General features: G+C 29.4%; 5 protein-coding genes across 5 annotated transcripts; 2 read left to right on the top strand and 3 right to left on the bottom strand.

The window, feature by feature from the left end:
* Positions 1–133: 133 nt before the first annotated feature.
* Positions 134–7490, top strand: MKS88_000530 (uncharacterized protein; the record flags this gene model as incomplete). Its single annotated transcript, XM_067216417.1, has 2 exons — positions 134–6466; positions 6792–7490. The coding sequence occupies 2 exons, from the start codon at positions 134–136 to the stop codon at positions 7488–7490; spliced, it is 7032 nt and encodes a 2343-aa protein (XP_067075766.1).
* A 1059-nt stretch (positions 7491–8549) lies between these two features.
* On the bottom strand, positions 8550–10882 carry MKS88_000529 (tRNA pseudouridine synthase; the record flags this gene model as incomplete). The annotated part of the gene is made up of 2 exons (XM_067216406.1): positions 8550–8679; positions 9024–10882. 2 exons carry the CDS (start codon positions 10880–10882, stop codon positions 8550–8552), a joined length of 1989 nt encoding a protein of 662 aa, XP_067075765.1.
* A 1477-nt stretch (positions 10883–12359) lies between these two features.
* MKS88_000528 (uncharacterized protein) lies at positions 12360–21127 on the bottom strand (the record flags this gene model as incomplete). Its single annotated transcript, XM_067216396.1, has 3 exons — positions 12360–12419; positions 12673–15203; positions 15421–21127. The coding sequence occupies 3 exons, from the start codon at positions 21125–21127 to the stop codon at positions 12360–12362; spliced, it is 8298 nt and encodes a 2765-aa protein (XP_067075764.1).
* A 1529-nt stretch (positions 21128–22656) lies between these two features.
* On the top strand, positions 22657–23292 carry MKS88_000527 (peptidyl-prolyl cis-trans isomerase; the record flags this gene model as incomplete). Its single annotated transcript, XM_067216384.1, has 1 exon — positions 22657–23292. One exon carries the CDS (start codon positions 22657–22659, stop codon positions 23290–23292), a length of 636 nt encoding a protein of 211 aa, XP_067075763.1.
* A 749-nt stretch (positions 23293–24041) lies between these two features.
* Positions 24042–25439, bottom strand: MKS88_000526 (GTPase-activating protein; the record flags this gene model as incomplete). The annotated part of the gene is made up of 1 exon (XM_067216373.1): positions 24042–25439. One exon carries the CDS (start codon positions 25437–25439, stop codon positions 24042–24044), a length of 1398 nt encoding a protein of 465 aa, XP_067075762.1.
* Between the last annotated feature and the right edge of the window lie 218 nt (positions 25440–25657).

Here is a 25657-nt window from a genome sequence, read left to right as displayed (position 1 = left end):
TTGTATCATTAGTATCTTTCTCTCTATCTTTGAGCTCTTACTTGGTAACTTCAACATATTTGCGTATAAGTCAAATATTTTTACGCCCAAATTGCATCTAATAAATAATGCACACAAGAACAAGCGACGGAAAATGGAGGAGTGTGAGGAGCTTACAACTGCAAGTAGTTCAAAGCGGCATCAACGGTATCAGCTGCATCAGAAGCAACAGCAGTTGCTGCTGTTAAGGCAGATGTATGACAAACAACGGGAGCGTCAACGCAGTAGATTCAGTCGTAATAACGGATTTATAAACAAAGACACATACATGTTTTACTACAAAACTTATGTGTTATTGCTTCATATAGATAATCTATCAATTTGCATAAATAAATTTCTTTTTTCAAAATTAAAAATGCTATTATACAAATCAGCATATAATGTGAAGAGTACCTTGTTGACATTTTTATCATTTCCTTTTTTTTTTAATAAATCGAAAAGAAAAAAAGCAGATTATGTTACATGTGAGCACTTTATCGATTCACATATCTCATACTATTATAACAAACATGTGTATGCATTATGGAAGCTTAATAATTGCACGTATAGATCCTTTTTGCTATTTTTTAATAAAAATTTTTATGATTATAATGATTTTATGAACGATAAAGTTAACATTCTTGACCTCCATAATTTAAGTGCGTTACATAATAATGATGGCGAAGCGGATGATCTTGGGGGTAAGGACGAACGAAACGACACATCATCCAATGCAGCAACCAATGTAGCATACAACGCAGCGAACAACACAGCGAACAACGCAGCAAACAATGCATTGAGTAATGCAGATAATAATGCATCTATCAATGCAACGAATTACATAGGGAATGCTTCCACAGGTAGGGCTACTGCCATAACACATGCAGATGTAGGGGAAAAAAAAAAGGATATATCATATGAAAACAAAAATCATAACAGCAGCAGTAGTGTATCTAACACAAGATGTAGTTATCAAAAAGAATACAAAATGCTTTATGATTTGTATAATAACGGATGTAGAGTATACGAAGTGGATGATATTATAATTCCAAATGCACATGTAGAAAGAGGTTCACTAACATGCAATCATACAAATTTCATTTTTAAAAAATCTAATAGCCAAGAAAAATTTGCTTTCTTTAATTCAAAATTTAGCTTCTTAAAAAAAATCAAAAAAAGTGTTAGTGATGTGAGTAGAACAGTAGATACGAATAGTGGAAATAATAGCAGTGTTATTGTAAACTGTTCAACGCGTGAGGAGGGGAAGAACGAGTATGAGGAGAACGAGAAGGAGAAGAACGAGAAGGAGAAGAACGAGAAGGAGAAGAACGAGAAGGAGAAGAACGAGAAGGAGAAGAACGAGAAGGAGAAGAACGAGAAGGAAAAGAACGAGAAGGAGAAGAACGAGAAGGAAAAGAACGAGAAGGAGAAGAACGAAAATGAAAAGAACGAGAAGGAGAAGAACGAAAATGAAAAGAACAAGAATCATGAAGTGGGGAAAAAATCAAAAAAAAAAAAAAAAATTTCAAAAGAGTATTTGCTTTCAAGTGACAGTTCTAGTAACAAAGATAATAGAATAACGGGTGAGAAAAATAAAAAAAAAAATTTATTGAACTCGTACTATTACTCCCTAAATTATGATAACATTTTTAAAATAAAAAAAAAAATGATAAATGATAGGAGAACAGGATCTAATTATGATATGAACCTAAATATGTCCAATTCGAAAGAGGACTTAAAAAAAAGCAAGTACCATTTTCACAGTAATAGAAACTTTCAAAAGATGGATATCAGTAAAAAGGATGAAAAGTACGTTATTCTATTTAATGATAAGGAGGGTCCAAATAAAAAAAATTACAACTATGCTAGAAGCAATAATGCGAACAGCTCCAACATAGATGACAGCAGCACTGCTGTTCCTACTGCTTCTAAAATACCCATTGCAAATTATAGTGGTGATATAACAGGTGCCAGCCTCAATGAAACGAAAAGTTTGAGCATTAATAACTTAAATGGTAGTAGTTTGCTTAACGTGAACGATTACAGCAATAGACAGAGCGGAAAACAAAACAGCAAACACATCAACAGGCACAGAAACAGACATAGCAACAGATATAGCAATCGCAGTGAGAGTGAAGACCTCATGAAGCATGAGAACGAATGCAGGAGCTACCATAACAAACTGCCACATGTAATTCCTCTGTCTCTGCTCTTCCGCAATTTTAACCAAAGGCATATAATTGAAAAGGGAAAAATAGACAGCCATAATAGCACCATAATATACATCCATAGGAAGAATAAAATAAAAAAAATTTGCATCTTGGATCATTTAAAAAAGCTAAACAAAAAGTGTAAGTTTATTAACTACATATCGTACAACGATTTGAAATATGATTATAAAGACGTAAATAACAATAATAATAGAAATATTAATAAAAGGAAAATTTCGAACAGAAGGAAAACAAGCAAATTGTATAGCAATAACAAGGATACAGGTAGTACTACAGCACCCATGCCAAATAACATGACTGGCAAGGGAATTAATAACAATGGCGATGATAATGCAGAGAAAAGGCGTGGAACACCCCACTGCTCTTCACATGCTGCATCGTGCAGTGACAGAGTTTGTAAGGAAGCTTCATTAGGTTATGTTAATGGTAATGATAAAGTGAATGAAGATAAAAAGGCACAAGAAATTACCAGAAATGGAATTACGAATAATGATGACCTATGGAGACCTAACCCGTGGGCACATGCAGAGGAACAAAACCAAACAATAAAAAGAAAAAATAAAAAGGGAAGGAATAAGCAACAGAATAAGAACAAGAATCAGAAAATATTTTTGGACATTAACATGAACAAATTGCTGTACATATACAAATGCATGCATATTCAATGTATGCATAATTTAATTCCATTGTGTTCCTTTATGAGTAATTTCATTCCAAACGATTATAGCATTACCAACTTTTTTAGTAATTCGTATAATAATTATTTCGTTAATAATATTTTTTTTCATAATTTTTTTTACACATATGATAATACATTAACTTTACTACTGAGTTCAAATAATTTGGACTCCATATATTATGGCAGTTACCAGAGCAGTAGAAACGTCAGTGCACTATCACAAAACGCTTATTACACTTTAGAAGAAGAAGAAGAAGAGAAATATAAAAAGAAGAGGAGACATAGTCATGGTAAGACATATAATCATCCTCTGAGAAGCAGTTCTGGGAATAGAAGCATCCCTGTGGGTTATGATAACAACATTAGAAATATTAGCAGTGATAACAATGACAAGTATGATGAAGAGAACGCTGTATCCCCTACAAATAATAACCCACAGAAGGGGGAAAAAATCTACAGCAGCAAGGACCAAACAAGGAATATAAAGATAAAAGAAAAGGATAAGACTTCAGATGATGAGCAGGAAGGTACAAGGGATAAAAGTATTAGCAATCATAACTACAGCAGTAACATCAACCACAGTAATAACAATAGCGATTGTAATGGTAATGGTAAAAGACAGAAGCATGGTAAGAATTATGAACTAAAGAACAATATAATTATTTCTAAATCGGCAGAGAAATATATGGAGATGATTTTACTACTACTACATAACAACGTAAATTTAAATGATAAAGATAAAATAAATGGGAAAAATGAAAAGAATGAATTTAAAAATCTATTTGAGTATTTAGATCGATATATGAACAGTTGTGTAAGAAAAAAATATAATTTTATAAATACCCTAACATGTGATAAGGAGAGTTTATCAGTATTAAAAACAGGAGCTATTATATCACATCCTTTCTTGCCAATTTTTGCATTAGTACATATAAATAATGAAAAAAGTGTCAACACAGAACAACAGTATCATCATCATCAATACCAACACCAGTATCAATATCAGCATCAGCATCAACATCAACATCAACATCAACACTATATTCAACATAATCAACAGAAGCAGCAGTTGGACAAAAGAAAATTTCAAATAAGATTGTGCAAATTTACAAATAACTATGAAGACATTTCATATAAATACGGTACTATAACAAGCGTACTGTGGAATAGCAATGGTAAATTTTTGATGATATCAGATGATAGTGGCAATCTATATATTTATAATATTTTTTTAGGTAATTTTATAGATAGTAATAATAAGAAGAAGAAAAAAAATTGTATTACGAATAACGAAAACTCACATAGAAACTCTTCAATTTTTTCAAGCGATCGAAAGAATAGGGAAATGCTCAATCTTAGGAAGAATTCAAAAAATTATGATAATATTCCATATAATAATGAAAAGGAAAGAGAAAAACAAAAGCAACATGAACAGCCAGGAGTAGGAGGAGGAGGAGGAGGAATAGGGGGGTTCTATCAAGGTAATCACGCACATTATGGTAAGGAAAAGTACGAGACGAAAGAAGAGGAGGTTCATGAAGAGGAAGATGAGGAGGACGAGCCATATGACGAAGATTATGAAGAGGAGTACTACGAACAGTACTGCGAGGGGTACGATGATGAACAGTATGACGAACATTATGACGAGGAATATGATGAAGATGAATATGAAGAGGACGAGGATGAGGACGAGGAAGAGGACGGCTATGATGAGGAGGATGAGGATGTAGAGGAGAAACATGATCGCATAAAAAATGATGGAGAATATAAAACAGGTGAACAACGCAAGTCTCATGATGACAGACATGAAACGCACGATAAGGAAGTATCAACAAATGCGAATAATTATGAACAAAGTACGGAACAAATTAAAAAAAAAAGAAAAAAAAGCGAAGAAGAAAATTACAATTTTGGGAGCAAAATAAAGGAGAGCAATAAAAAAATTCGAAAATTTTTTAAAGAAAATTTTTTAAAAAATAAAAAAAAAAATATGGAGAAAAAAAAAAAAAAAAAGGTAAGAAAAAAAAAAATATATAATAAAAAAGGCTATATCATAAAGGAAGCTATGTGTGTCCTTAAACTCCATGATGATATTATTGACATTAAATGTTTAAATGATAATAGCTTTTATTTGGTAAGTATTGGAAAAGGAATTAATGGAAAGGCTGTAAACAACCACACCACGTTTATCAACTCGAATTTTGTTTGCAGTGAGCAGGGTCCTCAGCAACAGCATCAGGGAAACCCCAACAAACCAGCAATGCCGACAAGGAGTTCCAACACGTTATCACATAGCGAAAACAGTAACTACAGCGGTGCAACTTTTGCAGTGGGGAAAAATATGAACCGTTCAGAATTTGGTAACAAGGAAAGAAACAAGAACGACAACGATATTGGCAATAGTAACATCAGTGGAAGTGATAGTGGTAATGGCAATAACAGCAACACTGTGTTACTGAACAACAATGCACAAGAGGAACAGGAACATGCCAATGACAGAAGCCGAAATATTTCTAAAGTTTCATCCACTGAATTTGTTAGAAGTAAGGATAAGAAGGGATGCAATAACGTAACAAGTAAACAGAACAATGAGAAAAAGTGGGAAAAAGGAAATGTAAAGTATGATATTTGCAAAGAAGGAAATCGTTCAAATAATTATGATGATGATGATGATGACGACAACGATAATGATAATGCTAATGAAGATGAGAAAAAAAGGAGCTTGAACAGGATAGACATGTTTTTAAACATCCATGTGTTTAAGAAAAAGCAGTCTTATTTCAAGTCTCGTTTTTTTTATTTTGATTCATCGAATATTACTTTTTTCAAAAAAAATAAGAAGTTGCAAAGTCATCTTACGGATCTTGTGTGTATATGTGTTTGGGATTTGTGCTCCATAATGACAAATGAGGAGAAGAGTTATCTGCAGAATAAAAACATGATCGCGCACCATAACAGTAATAGTAGCAGATACGAAAGCAGCAAATATAATTATAATATTTTGGAGCTGACTAAGAATGAAATGAACAAAGGAAACAGTAAAAAGTTAAAAGGTACAGTATTGCATCCTACCTTGGTATGCGTAATTAGTAACCTACCAAAAAATAAAACTCAAGTAAGTAAAAATAAAAATATGGAAAATAATAATTATGCCACAAGTTTTTGTACTTGGCTTTCTTCAACTAATTATTTATACAAGTCTATTAACCCGTTTGATGATAAGAGTGAAAAAATGAGACAGGGTACAACAAAAAAGAAAAACAAACAAAAAAAAAAAAAAAAAAGCAATACTGTAATAACTTCTGAATCTTCAAAAAGGAAAAACATTTTTTGGAATTTGTTTAAAAATAAACAGTATTCATATAACTTTTCAGAAGATGCATATATTTTTTATGGGGACCAGTTAGGTTATATACACATTGTTCACCTTCAAATGTATAAAGAAGTTTATTCTTTTAAAGCTTTTGACATTCCAATTTTTAAGATCTTCATAACGAAAAACTTTATTACGAAGCTGCTTATTTTAACCGATGGACGGGTAACCTTTCTCGAATACATTCGTGTGCTGTGTGACAGTTGCCTCCTTTTTTTAACCCATTCGTAAATGTGTACATATGTATGTGTGTATGTGTGTATATATGTATGTGTGTATGTGTGTATATATGTATATATGTATGTGTGTATGTGTGTATGTGTGTATATATGTATGTGTGTATATGTGTTTGTGCTTGTATGGTGTACCCGTGTGCGCGTTCACGTATGTGCATGTGTCCGTGTTATTCGGCGCGTTACTGATATCACTGCGAAAAAACATCATTTTATTTTATTTTTTATTTTTTTTTTTCTTGTTCCCCAATTCGCAGCTACGAATATATGAAGTTGTATCAGCGTTCGAAATATTTTTGATAAAGGAAATAGAAATAAAGCATGATATGCCTCCGAAAAAATGTATCTGTGCAGAGAAAATAAATGAGTTAAAGGAAAAGAGAAAAAAGGAAGAAAACGAAAATGAAGGCATATCAATATTTAACCTGTCCTATTTTTTATCTTCAAATTATAAAAAACAAAGTAATACAAGAAATGATGATAAAATGAATACTTCTAACAATAGCTATTCCAATAGTAGGGGAGTGCCAACAGAATATACAAGTAATTGTAATTTACTAAATGACAATAGTTCTACGCATAATGTAAGTGTTATTGTAGACTCAAATAATAATAATATTTCTAATACATCTAAGGAAAACAAAATGAGAGAAAAAAATGGAAACGTAAAAGAAGATATATTATTATATAAACATTCAAATAGTAACTCATCATATAATTCTGTTAATAATTTCAAAACAATTAGTGAAAGTGAAGATGCAGATGTTAATAGTGATGATAGAGATGCTTATCAAAGTGTAATCATTGGCGGTATTAATTTTGGCTATCTAGGATTCAATTTTTCCAAATTTATGAATAATAAAAAAAAAACTACAATAATTGATGCTTACTTACTCTCAAATTCTCACTTAGTAATTATTTCCAGCAATGGAACAATTACCTTAATAAAGATATGACCACCCACGAGTTGGTAATTTGGAAATGCTATCAAAAGATAGCTTAAAATGGGGCATATAACACCGGAGTGCAAACTCAAATTACTTTTCAGCCTTTAAAAAAATACGCCATTATAAATATATACCTCGTTAAATGTTTACCTAGTTAAATATAAACCCAGTTAAATGTATACCTAGTTAAATGTATACCTAGTTAAATGTATACCTAGTTAAATGTATACCTAGTTAAATGTATACCAAGTTAAATATATACCTAATTAAATATATACCTAATTAAATGTATACCTAGTTAAATATATACTTAGATAAATATATACATAGTTAAATATATACATAGTTAAATTTATACATAGTTAAATTTATACTTAGTTCAATTTATACATAGTTAAATTTATACGTAGTTATATGTTTAGCGCGATAAATTTTACTTTTTTTTTTTTTTTTTTTTTTTTTTTTTTTTGTAATTGCACATGTTTCACCTTTTTATCCTAAATTTAATGAGAAATGTACACATAAATACACCGCATTTTTGATCAACATTTTTCTTTTTAATGGCAAAATGTATGCATATGGGATGCAGTAATATTCGCACACACACAGACACGTACATATATACATACGTATATATATATATATATATATAATATATATATTAGGACGGGTACGAATTCAACGTTAATCTTTTAAATAAACAATTATAATTAAAGATTTAATTATTTCGTCTGAAAAAATTTTAAAGGTTGAAATTGACTTCTTCCTCTCGACCTTTCCTTTTTACGTTTTGTGCATACATAAATATATATACATAAACACATACACGTACAAACACAAATACAAACACAAATACAAATACAAACACAAATACAAATACAAACACAAATACAAACACAAATACAAATACAAATACAAACACAAATACAAATACAAAAATCCGTACACATACACAATTATAACAAGTTCATGTGTAATAATTCATATTTTTAATTACAAAATAATTATGAAAAAAAAAAAAAATGGCTAGTTCTGTAACATACTGAAAAATAATTATACACATTATGCTTACTGTTCCCTTTGATTTTCCTTATTATGGATTGATGAAATATTCTGACTTAAGTTTTTACACATCTTTTCCTTCATAAAGTGAAAAACGAAGGGGCGTTGGTTCATCCTGTTAACCCACTCTTTCCATCTACAAACAAAGCAAAAAAAGATTTATGTTTTTATAAGGGCGTATTTTCATATGTACACTCATATAAATATATATGTATATATTTTTATCTGTACGCAAATATTTTTGTATACATATTTATAAGTTCGTATTTATGTATACATATCATGAGCATATATTTTCGTGAAATGATTCATGTGTGTATATGTTGAACACGACGAAGAGCTAAAAAACACTTAAACTATGTCAAGCAATTTTTTTTCAATATGAATGCCCCTTTTGTCATCTCCACACGTTCAAATTACATACACGTACATAATATATTTAAAAAAAAAAAAAAAAAAAAAAAAAAAAATTAAAATTACACATTGTTTTTCATTTTTTCAATAATGCATATGGCAATTTTGTCCGTCTTAAATTTTGTAATTTCTTCGTTTTCCTTAAAACATATTTGTGGACTCTGAGGTGGATTGCACACTTTTTCATTATATGAATTAAAATAAGGACATATGAGCATTAGGCCATCTGATGGAAAGACAGAAATAGGTACATACTGCTTTCTATTTAAACAGTAATAAATAGAATTTTGTGTAGTAGCTTTTCGAAATGTTTCAACAGCCAGCGTTATCATTTTTCTTATTTGATGCATTAAAAATGATTGTCCTAATATTTTTATGGATAAGAAATTATAGTCATATAATTTCACTGTGCTTACGTCAAAATATTTTATATATCTATATGTCGTTTGATCTACGTTATACTTTGTGAAACAGTGGAAATTGTGATATCCTGTGTAGTTATTGAATATCTCAAAAAATTCTGTTAATTCTTCTTCCGTTAATTCTTCTTTGTATTTTTTTATGGTGAAAATATCCTCCTCCAATCGAACCTCTCCCTTCTCGGGGCAGCTTTTCTGAGTGCACAGGGCGCCATCCTTGCCATAGTTATTACCATAGTTATTACCATAGTTATTACCATAGTTATTGCCATAGTTATTGCCATAGTTATTGCCATAGTTATTGCCATAGTTATTGCCGTCGTTATATCCACATGTATTGCTCTCATTTTTGCTTGCATCCTTATTTCCATTTTCACGTCCATCCTTAGAGCAACTCTCGTGGAGGCCCCCGTTAAGCCTCTCTCCACTGGAAGCACTTCCATTGTGCACATCCACCAAAACCCTAGACGAATTGCTCCTTTTCCTTTTTACTTTCTCTTTATCTTCTTTCACATATTCATCAATATTTCTAATAACTTCATCATAAACTTCTTTATATTTCATGTTAATATCTACTTCGCTCAATACATATACAGGAAATAGATATTCATACAATCGGAATGAGCAAAATTTTCTAGCATCAAAACTTTTAGTAACTTTATAAATATTAAAACACCTGATATCAGCAGGTAAATGTAAGTTCAAAATTTTTATAAATTTCTCTTCTTTTTCTTTTCTTTTTTCAAAAACATCATCATTGCTATTTCGACCACTATCTTCTTTATGTGTCGTTTGTTTTGCTTCATCTTCCTTAGTAGGATCATCAGTACTGCTAATTTTGTTGATAGCTTTCTTTTCATTTTTATAAAGAAAGCTGTTACTAGTGTAATTTGGGGTAATACTATCGTGTTCACTTTTACCATTTTGTATGACGTCCTCAACATTCACCTCCTCATGATTGCTGCTCCTCCATTTGTTTATCGTCCTTCCTTTCGAAATGTCTTCTACCTCCTGGACTTCTATTCCTGCATCACTTACCGCTGCATTTTCCATTCCATTTTCTACTTCACCTGCTACTTCAACCTCTCCTTTAGTATTTTCTGAGAAGGTACAGTCAATATTAATATTATAAACAAAGACGTTATATAAAGCGTGCACACCTAGATCTGTTCTAGCCGATCTAGATAAACAGAAATTAAAATTTTTCCCATTTTTTTTTACTGCATTAATTTTTACTAATGTTCTTTCTATTTCATTTTCCACTGTCATAGATTCTTTTCCTTGACCTTGACATCCATGATATCTGCTGCCTACATACCCGACACATAATGCATATTTTTTAAATTTGTAATGTTCCTTCTCCTTATTATCTTTACTTTTTTCATTTCTTACAATCCCTTCAATTTTATTTTCTTCCTTACGTTTCTCTTTTCTTTCTATTTTTAGTTTCTTTATCCTTTCCTTATTTTTTAAGTAATTGTTAAGCCTTTTTTTTCCGTTATTCATCGGTTCGTTCTACAAAAAGGAGGGAAAGAGGGGGGGGGGAGAGAGACAAAAAAACAAAGGCATATTAAAACATGTACAAAAAAAAATGTACACCACACGCGATTATCATACACATGCGTAACACATATACATAGCACACATACAATAACACATATATATATATATACATATATATGTAAATGCCCTTGCAAAGTTTTCATGAATGGTATAATCACATATCAATGGGAATGTGCTCTCAGCTTTTTTTTTTTTTTTTTTTTTTTTTTTAATTATAATCTCAGAAAAAGTATCTAAATAATTATTACATAAAAATATGTATATTACGCCATATCATACTGTGTTCCATAGTACTATGTTTTTTTTTTTTTTTTTTTTCTTATATCTCATGTGCCTGTTTTTCAGTCAAATACGTACCATGCTTAAGGTAACTTCAAAAAGAATACATATATATATATATATATATATATATATATATATATATATATATGAATGTATGTCAAAGTAGCAGATGTAAAATTATATTCTGTGAAATTCTTCCTCTATACTTTTTGTTGTCTCCTGCTGTACTTTATTTGTAATCTGATCATGCTTATCAGCTAACCGCGAGTGCATATAAATTGCTTTTTTTCATAAAACGACTCTACATATACGTAAACACCCACATAAATAAATATACATATATGCTTATGTATATATATATATAATATATGAACTATATGGCACTCTTTTCAGGTTTTATAAAATACTTGGCGTCAATTTTCAAGGAACAAATGATATCTAAAAAACAAAGTACTCTTAACCCACTTAGGTTTTTTCAGTTTTTTAATTTTTTTTTTTTTTTTTTTTTACTACAAATAGAACATTACATGTTTTGCTCTTGTTCTTTCTTTTTCTTTTTCTTTTTTTATTAATATTTATATTTCTATTTCTATTTATGTTTCTTTTTTTTTAAGCTACCTATTTTTATAACTACATCAACATTAGTATTTTTTTTTACAATTATGAAGAGTTGTTTTTATTTATCTTTTAAAAAAAAAAAAAAAAAAAAAAAAGGTATAGGAAAAATTGATAAAACAAACTTAACATAAAATTTAATATAATACAAAATATAACTTTAAGTAGCATAACACGGTGTAACGTAATATAACATATACCACTATTTATTAACAGCACAAATGAAAATTAAAAAGGATATTTTGATCTGCTTGATAAGCAACGCAAATTAAAAGGTTATTATCTGATGTTTTAAGTTTAATAAGTTAACTAAGGCGGTAAAGTACCACAATTGTTTGTGGCATTCATACCTGCATGTACATATATATATTTATATAGTACATATATGAGTATACAAGTATGCACATATACGTATGTGTATAAATGCACATGTGCATGTGTACATGTACAAAACCAAGTGGCAGCGCCAGATGATTTTAATAAAGCACATAACATATGGTATACATAAATACATCAGAATTGTTTAAACATCATTGCAGAGTACTCTATATTTACTTGTATATTTTGAAGAAGCTTTAACTATCTAAAAATACGTTAAAAAAAAAAAAAAAAAAAAAAAAAAAACTTTACAAATATGGAATACAACATACATATATTATTCTTTTTTTTTTTTTTTTTTACATTTTTTTTAAAAAAAATTTTACTCTGCATGTTATACTTTAAAGATACCATTTTTTGAATGCTCCTATATATTATATACATAAAAAAAATTTTATAATAATAGTAATTACAATGGTAATAGTAATATTTACTGACATCTTAACTTGACTCTATACCCTCTCACCTGGTTGGCTTCTCTGTTTCACGCCATCCTCTGTAGCCATCTTCTCACAATTGTTTCTTAGCGCACTTTCAAAAAAAAAACTCGGATTAGCTATAAAATTACGTATACCTCCGTACTTACTTTTGATTAGATTTGTATTTAGATAAATATTTTCTTTCATAACCTTTTCGTTTACCATGGAGAAACATTTTTTTATCTTCCCCTGTTCACATACATTTACACGTGTACATTCGTTTATCTTTTTGGGCATTTTTCTACACACCTTTTCGTCCTTTTTAAACAGCATCGCGCTTTTTGTTCTTTTGAAAAAATAAATTTTATCCTTAAATACATTGTTCTTTTTATTGTACTTATTATTTGTATTATTTTTACATGTAGGGACATGAAAAATATTTCTTCCATACGTATCATATTCAGATTTGTTCTCTTTCATTTCATCACTTTGGTCCTGTACATTTGGTAGAGCAGAATAATTTCGCTTTATTTTTACGCTGAAATTTTTTTTTTCTTCTATATTGGGGACACGAAATAGCAAGTTATAAGGTGGAAAATTATCGATGTTATTGTGAATGGTTCCTTTGGTAGTGACGTTTATATACACACCACCTCGTCCTTGTCCTGTTCCTCTACCTTCTCGTGCTTCTCCTTTATTTGCTTTACCCTTGGGACCGGTTCGTTCTCCCCTCGTTTTACTTCTCTTCGTGGGAACAAACAAATTTCCTCGTTTGATACTAGTATTTCTATAAATTAAGCTTTTCGTTTTATTTAATTTACAAGGAGTAGATTTATTAAAACTGTTTAACTCTAAATTGGTATTATAGCATCTTCTGTTCAACATTTTTTTACTACTATTACTATCTCTTTGAGTGGAATTAAATAAACGCACTTTTGGAAATATAGTTTTATAAATATTATTCACAGATAGTGCTCTAAATATATTCTTTCTTTCTTTTATTTCTTTAAATTTATCTGATAAATATTCCTTTATTGTTGCTGTTCTTATCAATTTTGTTTTTTTCTCAACTGATGTGTCATATGGTTTTATATTATTTTTTTTCCCAAAAAGGATATTGGAGCAAAATATTTTTTCATCATGTTCACAATTAATAGTTAAATCATTTGTGCAATTTTCACCATTTTTACATTTCCCATTATTTAATAAATACTTCTTTTCCTCTCCCTCTTCAGAACGTGTATTACTATTTACCATTAAGTTCCTTATCTTAAAATTTAAAAAATCTTGATTGATTTTTTTAATATTTACATCCCTTTTATCAGGACGAAATATATTTTTGCTCTCAAAAAAGTTACTCCTTTGATTTTTTTCCCCCCCCTTATTTATACTTTCTACGTTAGCCTCATCCCCTCCAGTATGTTCACTAACCTTTTCTACGCATTCATCTCGAACTCCATATTTTACCCCACCTCTTTTACATGGTAATCCATTTCTTTCAACAAGTTTACAGTTTCTGCTTACCTTATTGTTTACTGGTAAATGTTCCCCTATGCTATTTTTTAAAATGTTTTTTTTAAAACTTATTTCATTTATACGATGATTTGTGACATATTTTCCTAAATTTAACGAAAATGTATATTCGCACTTTTTTAAATTGTTACTAGGATCGTCCTTCATACGTATCAGGGAATCTTGACAGCTCCTTTCACCTTTCATTTTGGTTGTACCATTACATTTACTCTTCATATAATCCTTCATTCTACCTTTTTCACTGTCATTAATGCTACTCTTACTACATGTACTATTGCTACATTTATTGTACATGGTATCACTATCAATATCGCCTCTGTAAATTACATTGTCCACATTTACTCTTATTGGACTAACTAAACTAGGAAATTTTTTCCCCTTTCTTGTATAATTTTTTTCAATTTTTATTGCTTTATTCAATCTGTTCTCATTTTTGTTTAGCTTTTGCAGGGGACTACGCAAATTATCTTCAAAAGTGGTCAAATAAAATTTTTCTACATTTTCAAAACTGTACGTGCCTGATTTTTCTAAATGCTTTATTCCCCCATTTCTCACACTAGTCATGCTCGTGGCATTTTCTTTCTGTCCGTTTGCTATGATTTTGGATATCTCCTTTTTTTTATTTTCCTCATCATTGACATTGTTATCATTATAGTCATCGTTATCGTTATCATCATTGTCATCATTATCGTTATCATCATTGACACCGCTGTCATTATTATCGTTTTCTTCTACGTATGCTGCATCCTCTCTTTTCCTCTTTACATCTGGTGTAATTTTCCCGCCTATCACTTTGCTGTAGTTTAGATCTGCACATGTTGGGCCGCTGTTCTTTTTACTGGTATCCATGTTCAAAACAGCGCTCATTTCCCATTTTACTGAGCTATTACCCCATAAAGAAGAATTATTTTCTTTATTGCCCACGTATGCATTTTTTTTTCTTAAATACAACTCTTTTTTTTCTTGTGTTGTCACCAAGTTGTTTGTACTAATTTGATCGTCTTCGTTATTCTGATCGTTTAATTTTTCTTGCATAGCTAGCTTTTTTTGCATTTCCGAATTTTTTTTTTTTATATCTAGCTTTTTTTTTTTTTTTTTTTTTTTTTTTTTTTTTTTTTTTTTTTTTTTTTTTTTTTTCCTTGTCTGCAATATTTTTTTTCTTCCGCTCAGATAACTTTTGGGAGTTTTTTCTTTTAAGATATGCATTACTATTCGTACATGTATTTTTTAATGAATTTACAAGAGGATTAATACTTTGAGGGGAAACTAAAAAGGACTCTTTTTTCTTATCATCCAGTATATAATATAGGTCCTTTAATTTTTTGCTTATTTTTTTTTTATTTCGTTTTTTAATATATTTTTGTGCACACACTCTTTTATGAACTTTGACTCGAATAGACTTTTCCAATTTTTTTTTTTCATAATGTAAAGGTAAGTTTTTCCTTATATTCTTTAAAATTTTAGTGCAGCTTTCTCCTTCTATATTTATTCCCTCTGTGGATTTTTTGTTCCTGTTATGTTCGTAATTTTGAAAGTATATTATTCGTTTTTCCTCGTTCAATTTCGTATTCTTCAAAAAATGGGAATTATTAGTTTTACCATTATTATTATTATATTTATTACTACTATAGTTATTACTAATGTTATTATTACTGATATTAATATTACTTCTATTATTATTAAGCTCGCCGTAATCGTCATTGTAATGAACTCCATTCTTTGTACTTTCAAAGCCGTTTGTTTTTTCAAAAAAGGCCTCGCTTCCACCATTTGTACTATCTTCCTTTTCTATATGTTTATGACACTTTTGCTGCAAGTTCTTTATTCCGTTTGCACTGAAAATTTTTGTTCTTTTCCCTGAATCAGCTGCACTATGTGTGCAACTGTAATTTTCAATGTGCTTTATATGATTCCTCTTACTAGCCAAAGAAAACTTCCATTTATGCTTCCTTCTCAAATTTTTGTTATTGTTATGGGTATAATCATCCATTATTTTTTTCCTACTAAATTTTCTTTTAATACTATTCTTTTCGTTCGTATGTGAATTTCTGTGTAAACTTTTTATAATTTTTTTCGCCTTTTCAATTTTTATAAAACCCTTTTTATTTTTTTTACTTATAAGAAATTTTAATACCGAAAGCTGATGTATTTGATTTTTCTCATCATCCTTAAAATTTATGTCACTACAATGATTAATTTCATAAAAATTGTTTTCTACTCTCTTTTCTTCTTCAATTTCCTCTACTTTTTGAAGTACATTACTTTCATATTTCATCAATGAATCAATACATTTTGCAGAAAAATAATTTCTCCCTAATTCGTTATTATTATTCTGATTAATTATCTTTTCATCGTTATATATTAAGTCTTCCCTATTTTCTACTAAATGAAGAGCCATATTATTTGTGTTTCCGTTGGTTACATCCAAAGAATTACTTAAAAAATCTTCCCTTTTATCCTTCCTGTTCACATAAAATATATTTTTTTTACAATCATCCTCGTTGTCTGCTGACTCAGTGTGTCTGTATCTTCTTTCTCCTCCTTGTATCTGTGTAACAGTGTTTTTTGCTCCTTCGTTTGCTCCTTTTTTTGCTCCTTCGTTTGCTCCTTTTTTTGCTTCTTTTTTTGCTTCTTTTTCCGTTATTTTTTCCTTTTTCCCCTTTTTCTTCCGTTCTTGCTGCATCTTAACGTATGCACTGCTTATACCAGAATAGCGTCTGCCCATAAAATTGTCTGATGATTCATTTTTTGTCTTTTCGTTATTTATACAAGTATTACCCTCATATGTCTCAACTGCAGTTGTATGTTTCGATATAGGCTCCCTTTTATTAATGGCATTATTCAATTTTTGAAGTACTAATAAATTATTGCTTTTTTCAAAAACGTTAGTTACAAATTTTCCCCCTTTTGCCACACAGTTTGTCATTCTGTTAATACGACCACTACTACTACTACTACCACTACTACTACCACTACCACTACTACTACCACTACCACTACTACTACCACTACCACTACTACTACCACTACTACTACTACTACTGCTTCTTCTACTCCTACTTGTTTCTTTTTCCTTTTTGTTGCTTCCCCTCTTATTACATAGTACCCCGTATGAACTATTAACTTTTACTGAATTTGGTTTCCTCCCATTTACTATGTCTGTTGTGATACTATTCTTAACTTTTGGACTAGCTGATAATAGAAAATTACCTCTTTTTTTTTTTTCTGTTCTTTTTTTCCCAACATACTTCATTCCTTTTTTTCCCTCATCACAACTCACGCTATTATTGTCAAATAAAATTTCTAATTGATTTTTATCGTACTCTACTAATACTGTTGATGCACAAGATGATTCATCATCATTGGAATTGTAACCTTCCTCTTCTCCTCCCCATTTTAAATTACTATTCTCCAAACATGTATAAATATGTATATCATTAATCTTTCTATTGCTATTCTGTGGTGTCCTTAAACCATTTCCTATTTTAATTATATCTAAATCATTTTTACTATTATATCGATTACTATAACAAATAATTTCGCCTAATGAACATTTCCTTTTTGTATTATTATTTTTTTTTTTTTTTTCTAATGCTAGAAATTCTAATGCATATCTTCCTTGTGAAGCATTTTTACAAGAGCAGCAATTAATACCATTAGAGTTGTTTAATGAGTTGTCACATGTACATAATTTTTTTCCTATTCCATCTGTTACATAACCCCTTTGTAAAAAATCGAAACAGTTTTTTCTCTCTGACTGTTTACAACTCATACTTTGTTCTGTTGTTATTTTCCTTTTTTGTGGTGATAAAATATTCGCATTTTTCTCAATCATTTTATTCTCAAAAAAGTTCATTATTTCACTCTCCTCATATTTTTTATTAACACCTGCATCTTTTTCATAAATTATATCTCCCCACATGTTAATATTACTATTGTCATCTATTAAATTAAATTGTTCATGCTTCTTATCATTCTGATCATTAATATTTAAAAACATCGAATTATGTAAAAAATGATTATTTGCTACATAATGCTCAGAAAAAGTTTCTCCCCTCAAATTGTTCGCACTCAAATCACTAATGGCATCTAAAGTTGTGAACGGATTTTTCTTTTGCTGAACATAATTTGATTTTGTTTTATCTGAATCGAATGAAATTAAAAATAAGTCATCGCTTAAATTTAACAGATGCCCGTTTGTTGGGGAATCCAACCTTTTTTTTTTCTCTCCCATTTTTTTGTCATTCCGTTCTGTAGTTATTTCGCTAGTCCATTCTCCAGTTATTTTTCCAGTATTTTCTCCCTCACAGTTGTAGCGGTTTTTTAATTTTTTGAAATCAACATAATTGTTACTGTAGCATATCTTAATTCGAAGATCATTAGTAACTAACAGCGAGTTGAATATGAAAGAATCCTCTGTTAAATTGTTCAGGCTTGTACACCTTCTATTTCCAAGGGTACCAGTGTTAACCCTTTTGTTTGTGCACTCATTGCTTCCACCACTACTGCTGAAGTAGTCAATGTTTGCACCACTGTTACCAAAGCAGTTAGCGTTTCCTGCACTATTCCACTTCTTATGTGTACTTATATTTATGCCTTCAATACCATCTGTTTTCAAAACCTTGTTGATCATGCACGTTCTCTTCTCACCTAGTATTTCATTCTCAGTCCTTAAACAAGCCATATGTAAATATTTGCTTCCGTTTTCTTCTTCCTCTCCTTCATTCTCCTCTATCTTCTTTTCACTTGCAAACGTGAGAGATTTGCACCTGGAGCTATTTGTGCATTCCTTATTTGAAAAAGGTTCTTGTCTATGACTACAAAAATTCTGCAACAAACTCTTTTGCTTGTTATTATTATTTTCCTGTTTCTTCTCCTCTTTTATATTATATGCATAAATAAAAGTACCATTAGATCGTTTTCCCTCTTTTTGTGCCAATTCCCGAAGTGAACATTTATCTGCATTACGAATGTCAATTTCGTTATTATCACTTTTAACTATTATTTGTTTATGATTATAATTGCTAAGAAGTTCATTTCGCTTATTGTCTATTCTGCGCTTTATGTTAATACGATTACCTGTTGTTACATCTTTTGATTTTTCTTTTTTTGACTCATTTTGTCTATTAAATTGTACGAAATTTGGCCATATGGCTCCTTTTTTTTCGACATTGTTCTTCCTTCTTTTACTACTACTACTACTGCAGTAACGATTATTAGTGCTACGACCATTACTGCGATGAGCATTATTACTACTATCATTATTGGCCTTTTTTTTTAAGTACGTTTTTTCTCCTACTGAAACTTTCTTTTTGGTCGTACCTTTCCTACATCCATGTAAACTTTTTTTCCCGGTTTCATTCAATCGGTAATTCGTTTGCATTGTAATTTTTTTTGGGTTCTGTTTAATATTACCATTATTATTAACATTTTCACTGACTTGTACATGTTTTTTAATTTGTGTACCATTTTTACATTTTACACCATTTTTACTTTTGACACCATTTTTGCTTTTTACACCATTTTTACTTGTTACTCCATTTTTACTTTTTAAACCATTTTTACTTGTTACTCCATTTTTACTTTTTAAACCATTTTTACTTGTTACTCCATTTTTACTTTTTAATCCATTTTTACTTTTTAATCCATTTTTACTTTTTCTTTTTTTTTTTTTATTCTTTTCGAGATTCAACCTATCCGCGCTGTGTGGATTAATTTTGTTCATGTTCACACCTTCCAGTGGATTTATATTTCCTAGCCCTTCTTTCTCACAATTAAGAAATTTAAATGAACAAGTCTGAGGATTCGTCTGAGGATTCGCCTGAGGATTCGCCTGCGTGCTTCCTCTTTTGCATATGTAAATCAAATTATAACTGTTCTCGCTACTACTGTGTGAGCAATAATTTAATAACTCGCCTCTACCTTCAATGGTACTATCTTCATCATTTAATATTTCTAAAACATGTTTTTCCCTCTTTCGTATATTAGAAAAAATATTATCCTTCTGAATTACTCTTCTAACGGCACCGTTGTTTGTACTACGTTTTTTACTGCTACTTCGATATGCAATATTATAATTCTTGTAAGTGCATTTATGGTCATATGTTTTATTCACATTTGTGTAAAAATCTTTATTTATTTTCATGTTACTACATACTTTTCTATCTGTACTTTCCTTTTTCGTGTAACTTATAGCATTTTTTAGTCGTAATGCACTTAGCATTTCCTTCTCGGTGCCTTTCGACTTCTTACTCCTATTTTTTGAAAGGGACAAAAAAACGCTATTCTCCTCCTTATGACCTTTTTTCTTTTCCAGATGATATATTTCATTTATTCCTTTTCTCAAATTGCATATTTTTGTTTTCTTCATATTTAAATTACTACATGTATGTGTGCAACCTGATGGAGTATTTACATTTTCCATACATCTTATAATGGTATTACTACTTGGGTATACATCCCTTTGATATATTTCCTCATTGCACAAATAGCTACCCCCAGAATTCACTCTCTGAGTATTTTTATCTACTGCACTTTCAGTAATGTATGGCTTAACATCAGTATGTTGAATTTGTTTTTTCAAGCCATCCAGGGTGTCAAGGAGGTTAGAAGTTTTATTTGTTATATTTGTTTTATTAGAAAATAAACATCCCCTATTTTTTATTCCATCTTTTGTTCGACATTCTGTTCGAGCATTTTCATTGTCATCGTTTTCCTTCTCAACTTTTTCTTCATTAATTTTTATTTTACCATTAAGGATTTCCTTCCTTACCACCTGGTTGATCCATTTTGGCTCCTCCTCTTTCAAACAAGTACCTATCTCCTCCTTTTGTTTTCGTAAATTTGCCAAAGAGAATATTGGTATATTACTAAACACGTGCGATTGTGTGTTTTTTATATTCCTTTTACGCACCTCTTTTTCCTTTTCCGATTCGCGATTTTTTAAGTTACTCAAAATCATTTCTCTTGCTCATCTTTTGCAAAAAAGTACAGACAGACAGGAAAATACAAAAAAATAAAAAAATACAGAAACACAAAAAATGGGGAAAAACACAAAAAAATACAGAGGCGCAAAAAATAGGGAAAAACACAAGAAAAAAAAAAGAAAAGAAAAAACGTTAAAACATAAGAACAAAAAATACTCATACATTGAGACAAAACAAAGAAGCTCAAACGAATTTACAGAACAAAAAATATATATGCAATAATACAAAACGAGTAAACACATAAGAAATAACAAAAAAAAAAAAAAAATTAATCAACAAACACAATACTGTCCAAACAGTTGTACAAGAACTAATGAACAAATGGACGCTGAACTTTTATTAATTTATATATAATACAAAAACAATGCCTATTATGCACATAATTTTTCCACAAATCTTTAAAAATGCTTTCGGAGGTAATACCCTTAACCAGGGGCATGTTACCTTCCTAGGAAATCATTTTAAGGCTCTTAAACTAAAGAGCTAAAGCGAAAAAAAGTAAAACAATAAATGAAAAATAAAACAAAAAAAGACAAAGCAAAGCAGGACAAAGTATAACATGACAAAGTATAGCAGGACAAAATAAAACAAAACATGATAAATCAAAAGATGATAAATCAAAACAAAATAATTACGCAGAATGCTTATGAGACATATTACGAGATCATAAAGAATATGGGAAAAAAAATCCAACATAAAAATGCTCATCATCGAAAGCATTACACGTTTTAAAAAAAAAAAAAAGTGTTAGGTCTATATATAGCATGAATACATTATACATATGTATACATGTATGCATATATATGTATTCACATATATATGTATGTATATATATAGGCACATGTGCATGCCCCTACAAGCGCAATTGCAGCACTATGGCAGAAACTTTTAATTTGTAGCTTTTTATACAAAAAAAAAAAAAAAAAAAAGAACCTCCTTAAATTGTTACTACATGAATGTATATGTGAATTACCGTCATTTATTAATGCATTTTTTCATAGTTCTGCGAACATATAACATTAAGGCAACTGTAAGGAAAATAGTTAAAATAGCAAAAAAAAAAAAAAAAAAAAAAAGAGATATAAAACTGTAGCGCATGAAAAATGAAATATTTCGACTCAATTTAAATGCATAAAACAAAAAAAAAAAAAAAAAAAAGTTACATAATAACAAAATAAAGCAATATAAAACAAAAGTATAAACAAATATATGAACAAAAAAGTACTATAAATGGTTCACACTGCTAGAAGAAGCATTTCGTTGACTTTTATGAGAAGAAATGTTCTTTTGTACGCCTACGCAAGTTCGAAAATGTCAAAATGTGAGGACGTTTTAAAGTATTACTAATTTGTAATTACTATTTGTTAACATAACATTTTTTTAATTTAATGTTACTTATTATTTATTATTTTTTTTTTTTTTTTTTGAAACTTTTTTGCTGTGAAACATATTTAACATTTATGTATGGCAAAAACGAAGAACTACCGAATGAACACTTGAAAATATGAAAGGCAATAGTACTAAAGATGGTGAAAATAAAAAAGTGGATCAGTCGAGCCTAGAAGAAAATGATGAAAACACTATTGTACCATTTTATTTATCGAACTTATTAACGAACCCTTCTAACCCTGTTGTATTTATGGACATAAATTTGGGTAATCATTTTTTAGGGAAATTTAAATTTGAATTATTTCAAAATATTGTACCAAAAACAAGTGAAAACTTTAGGAAATTCTGTACAGGTGAATTCAAAATAAATAATGTACCAGTTGGTTATAAGAATACAACTTTCCATAGAGTAATAAAAGAATTTATGATACAAGGAGGTGATTTTGTTAATTATAATGGAAGTGGGAGTTTAAGTATATATGGAGAAAATTTTGAAGATGAAAATTTTGATATAAAACATGATAGCGAAGGATTATTAAGTATGGCTAATAGTGGACCAAATACAAATGGTTGTCAATTTTTTATAACGACCAAAAAATGTGAATGGCTAGATGGAAAAAATGTTGTTTTTGGTAGAATTATAGACAATGATTCTTTAATTTTATTAAAAAAAATTGAAAATGTGTCAGTTACTCCGTATATTTATAAACCAAAAATTCCTATTAATATAGTGGAATGTGGGGAGCTGTAAAAAATCCCAAAAACGTGAAAATGAATTAAAAAAAAAAAAAAAATTAAGCTTAAAATTAAAATTGACATATTACCATGAACATATACATATCTCACTGTATAAAGTCAAATCTGAGGAAACATTTTGAGGAAAAAAGAGAAGCAAAAGTGGAAGTAAAAATAAAAAAGATAAAATAATGTATTTTACAGAAATTGTAATAAAAGCTCTCCTCAGCTCAGCACCACGAAAGAAGAGAATTAAAACGAAACCATCATTGACGAGAAATTGAATAAATAGTTTTTGACCATCCGCAGTACTAATCTCCGTCTCTTTGTTTTGTTTTGTTTTCTTATATATATATACGTATTCCTTTTTAGAATTTTTTTCATAAATATTTAAAAAGACACTGTTTCAAATATTTTTTTGCTACTAAATTGGGAAAAAAAAAAAAGTAATAAATAATTGCAAAAATAAAGTTAATGTTAAAAAGGAATATAAAAAAACAAACCCCCAAGTATATACTTTACATATGCATAAGCTTGAAGATGATACAAAAAAAAAAAAAAAAATGAAAACATAAGTCATGAAAAGAAGTTGTAAAACGTACCCTGCTACACATATATATATATATATATATATATATGTGTATAAGAGCACGCACGTATCACTTTAAAAATTAAACCTAAAAAAATATACACATATATGTACATACATCAACGCCACATGCATGCACGAACATTTGTATGCACAGTAATGGTAAACATAAGACGCTAATTGTTAAACCACTCCTTAGCTTTCAAAAACACTTCATTGCCAGCAGCAACGATATTTGATAAGCCTTCCCTTGCTGTTACTTTTAAACCTTGTAAGTTCTGAATTGTTTGTTCATCCAAATTCCATACTCCTTTTCTATTATTAACATTCTTATTAAAATATTGATCTGACGATATGCTATTTGCTATATGAACATTTCGCACAACATGATCCTCATTCTGTTGATTTTCGTCATAAAAATATTGATCTGAGCGTATGTTTTTGCAGTCTTTAAATTTATTTAACTTTGCATCACTTGTAATATTTAAATTGTTATTATTATTAAAATAGCTGCTGCTACTACTACTATTATTATTTTTACCGCTGTTCATTTTATTGTACGTATCAAATCCTTTTTTATTTTCCACAGAGTAACTATGTGGATAGCCTTCCACGCCATAATTATACCTGTTGTCGTATCCTTTTTTGTCTTTTTTTCCTTCTATATTATTATAATTGTTATAATTATTAATTTTACTATCATTACCACCTATTTTAAGAGAATTTTGTAAATTATGCATATTTTTTCCTTCTATGGTATTTTTTTCATATTGCATATTATTATTCATTCCATTATCATCGAATATTGTGTCGTCAAAATTTATATCAATTTTTTTGGCTTTAAAATTTTTATTACAATTATTATAAACTACTTTTTCTTCCATAAAATGAGTTTTCATATTACTGCTCATCACATCTGACTTTCTTGCACTCTTGGTATTTGGCAGAGTGTTACTTAATATATTCGTATCATTTGCATTTTGCTCATTTATAGTGTCCTCCTTATTCAAATCGTCATTAATTAAATCAATTGGCGCTTTGTTACTACAATTGTTTGTATTAATTATCGGTTTAACACTATTATAACTATTGTCAATTTTGCTACTATTTTTGTTATTACATAATTCCACAGTATGTACATTTTTTTCATTGCTATATTTTAATAACGTATCTTCCAATAAATTGTCCAAGTACATTTTATATTTTAATGAATTATGTGATGCATAATCACACATGCTACTATCTTTATTCTTTTTTAAAAATTCACTTGCTTTTAAATTACCTCCTAAACACATCCTAACTAATTGTTTTGCAGTAAATTTATCCATTCCAGTTGAACGTACAAAAGATATGTGTGTTCCCAATTGTCTATGTTTACCTGAACAGTTCAGGCAAATAAATATGGCAAAAGTCAAAGATAACCATTTTGGATTTTTATTACCACAATCAAAGCAATTTTTATTTTCGTTTTTACTTAAAATTGTTTTAAATGTTTTATCTTTGAAGGAGTCCAACACATAACCCCTATCATCCTGTTCATATTCCAGTACTTCAATAATCAAATTCTTTTTCATTTTTATAAAAAAAATCAAATAAAAATATAAGTATAAATAAAATAATATTAAAGTTTACAAGAGGTGTTAAAAAAATACAGTTACGTTAAACAAAAACTAGCTTTATTCCATAAAAAAAAAAAAAAAAATATATATATATATATATATATATATATATTACAAAGCAAGGTATTAAATGGGTATTTATATATCCTTAATTTCACATTCGAACTTTGAAC

The sequence above is a fragment of the Plasmodium brasilianum genome, chromosome 1, assembly GCF_023973825.1.
Source record: "Plasmodium brasilianum strain Bolivian I chromosome 1, whole genome shotgun sequence".
Taxonomy (NCBI): domain Eukaryota; phylum Apicomplexa; class Aconoidasida; order Haemosporida; family Plasmodiidae; genus Plasmodium; species Plasmodium brasilianum.
This window is presented reverse-complemented; position numbering and strand designations above follow the sequence as displayed.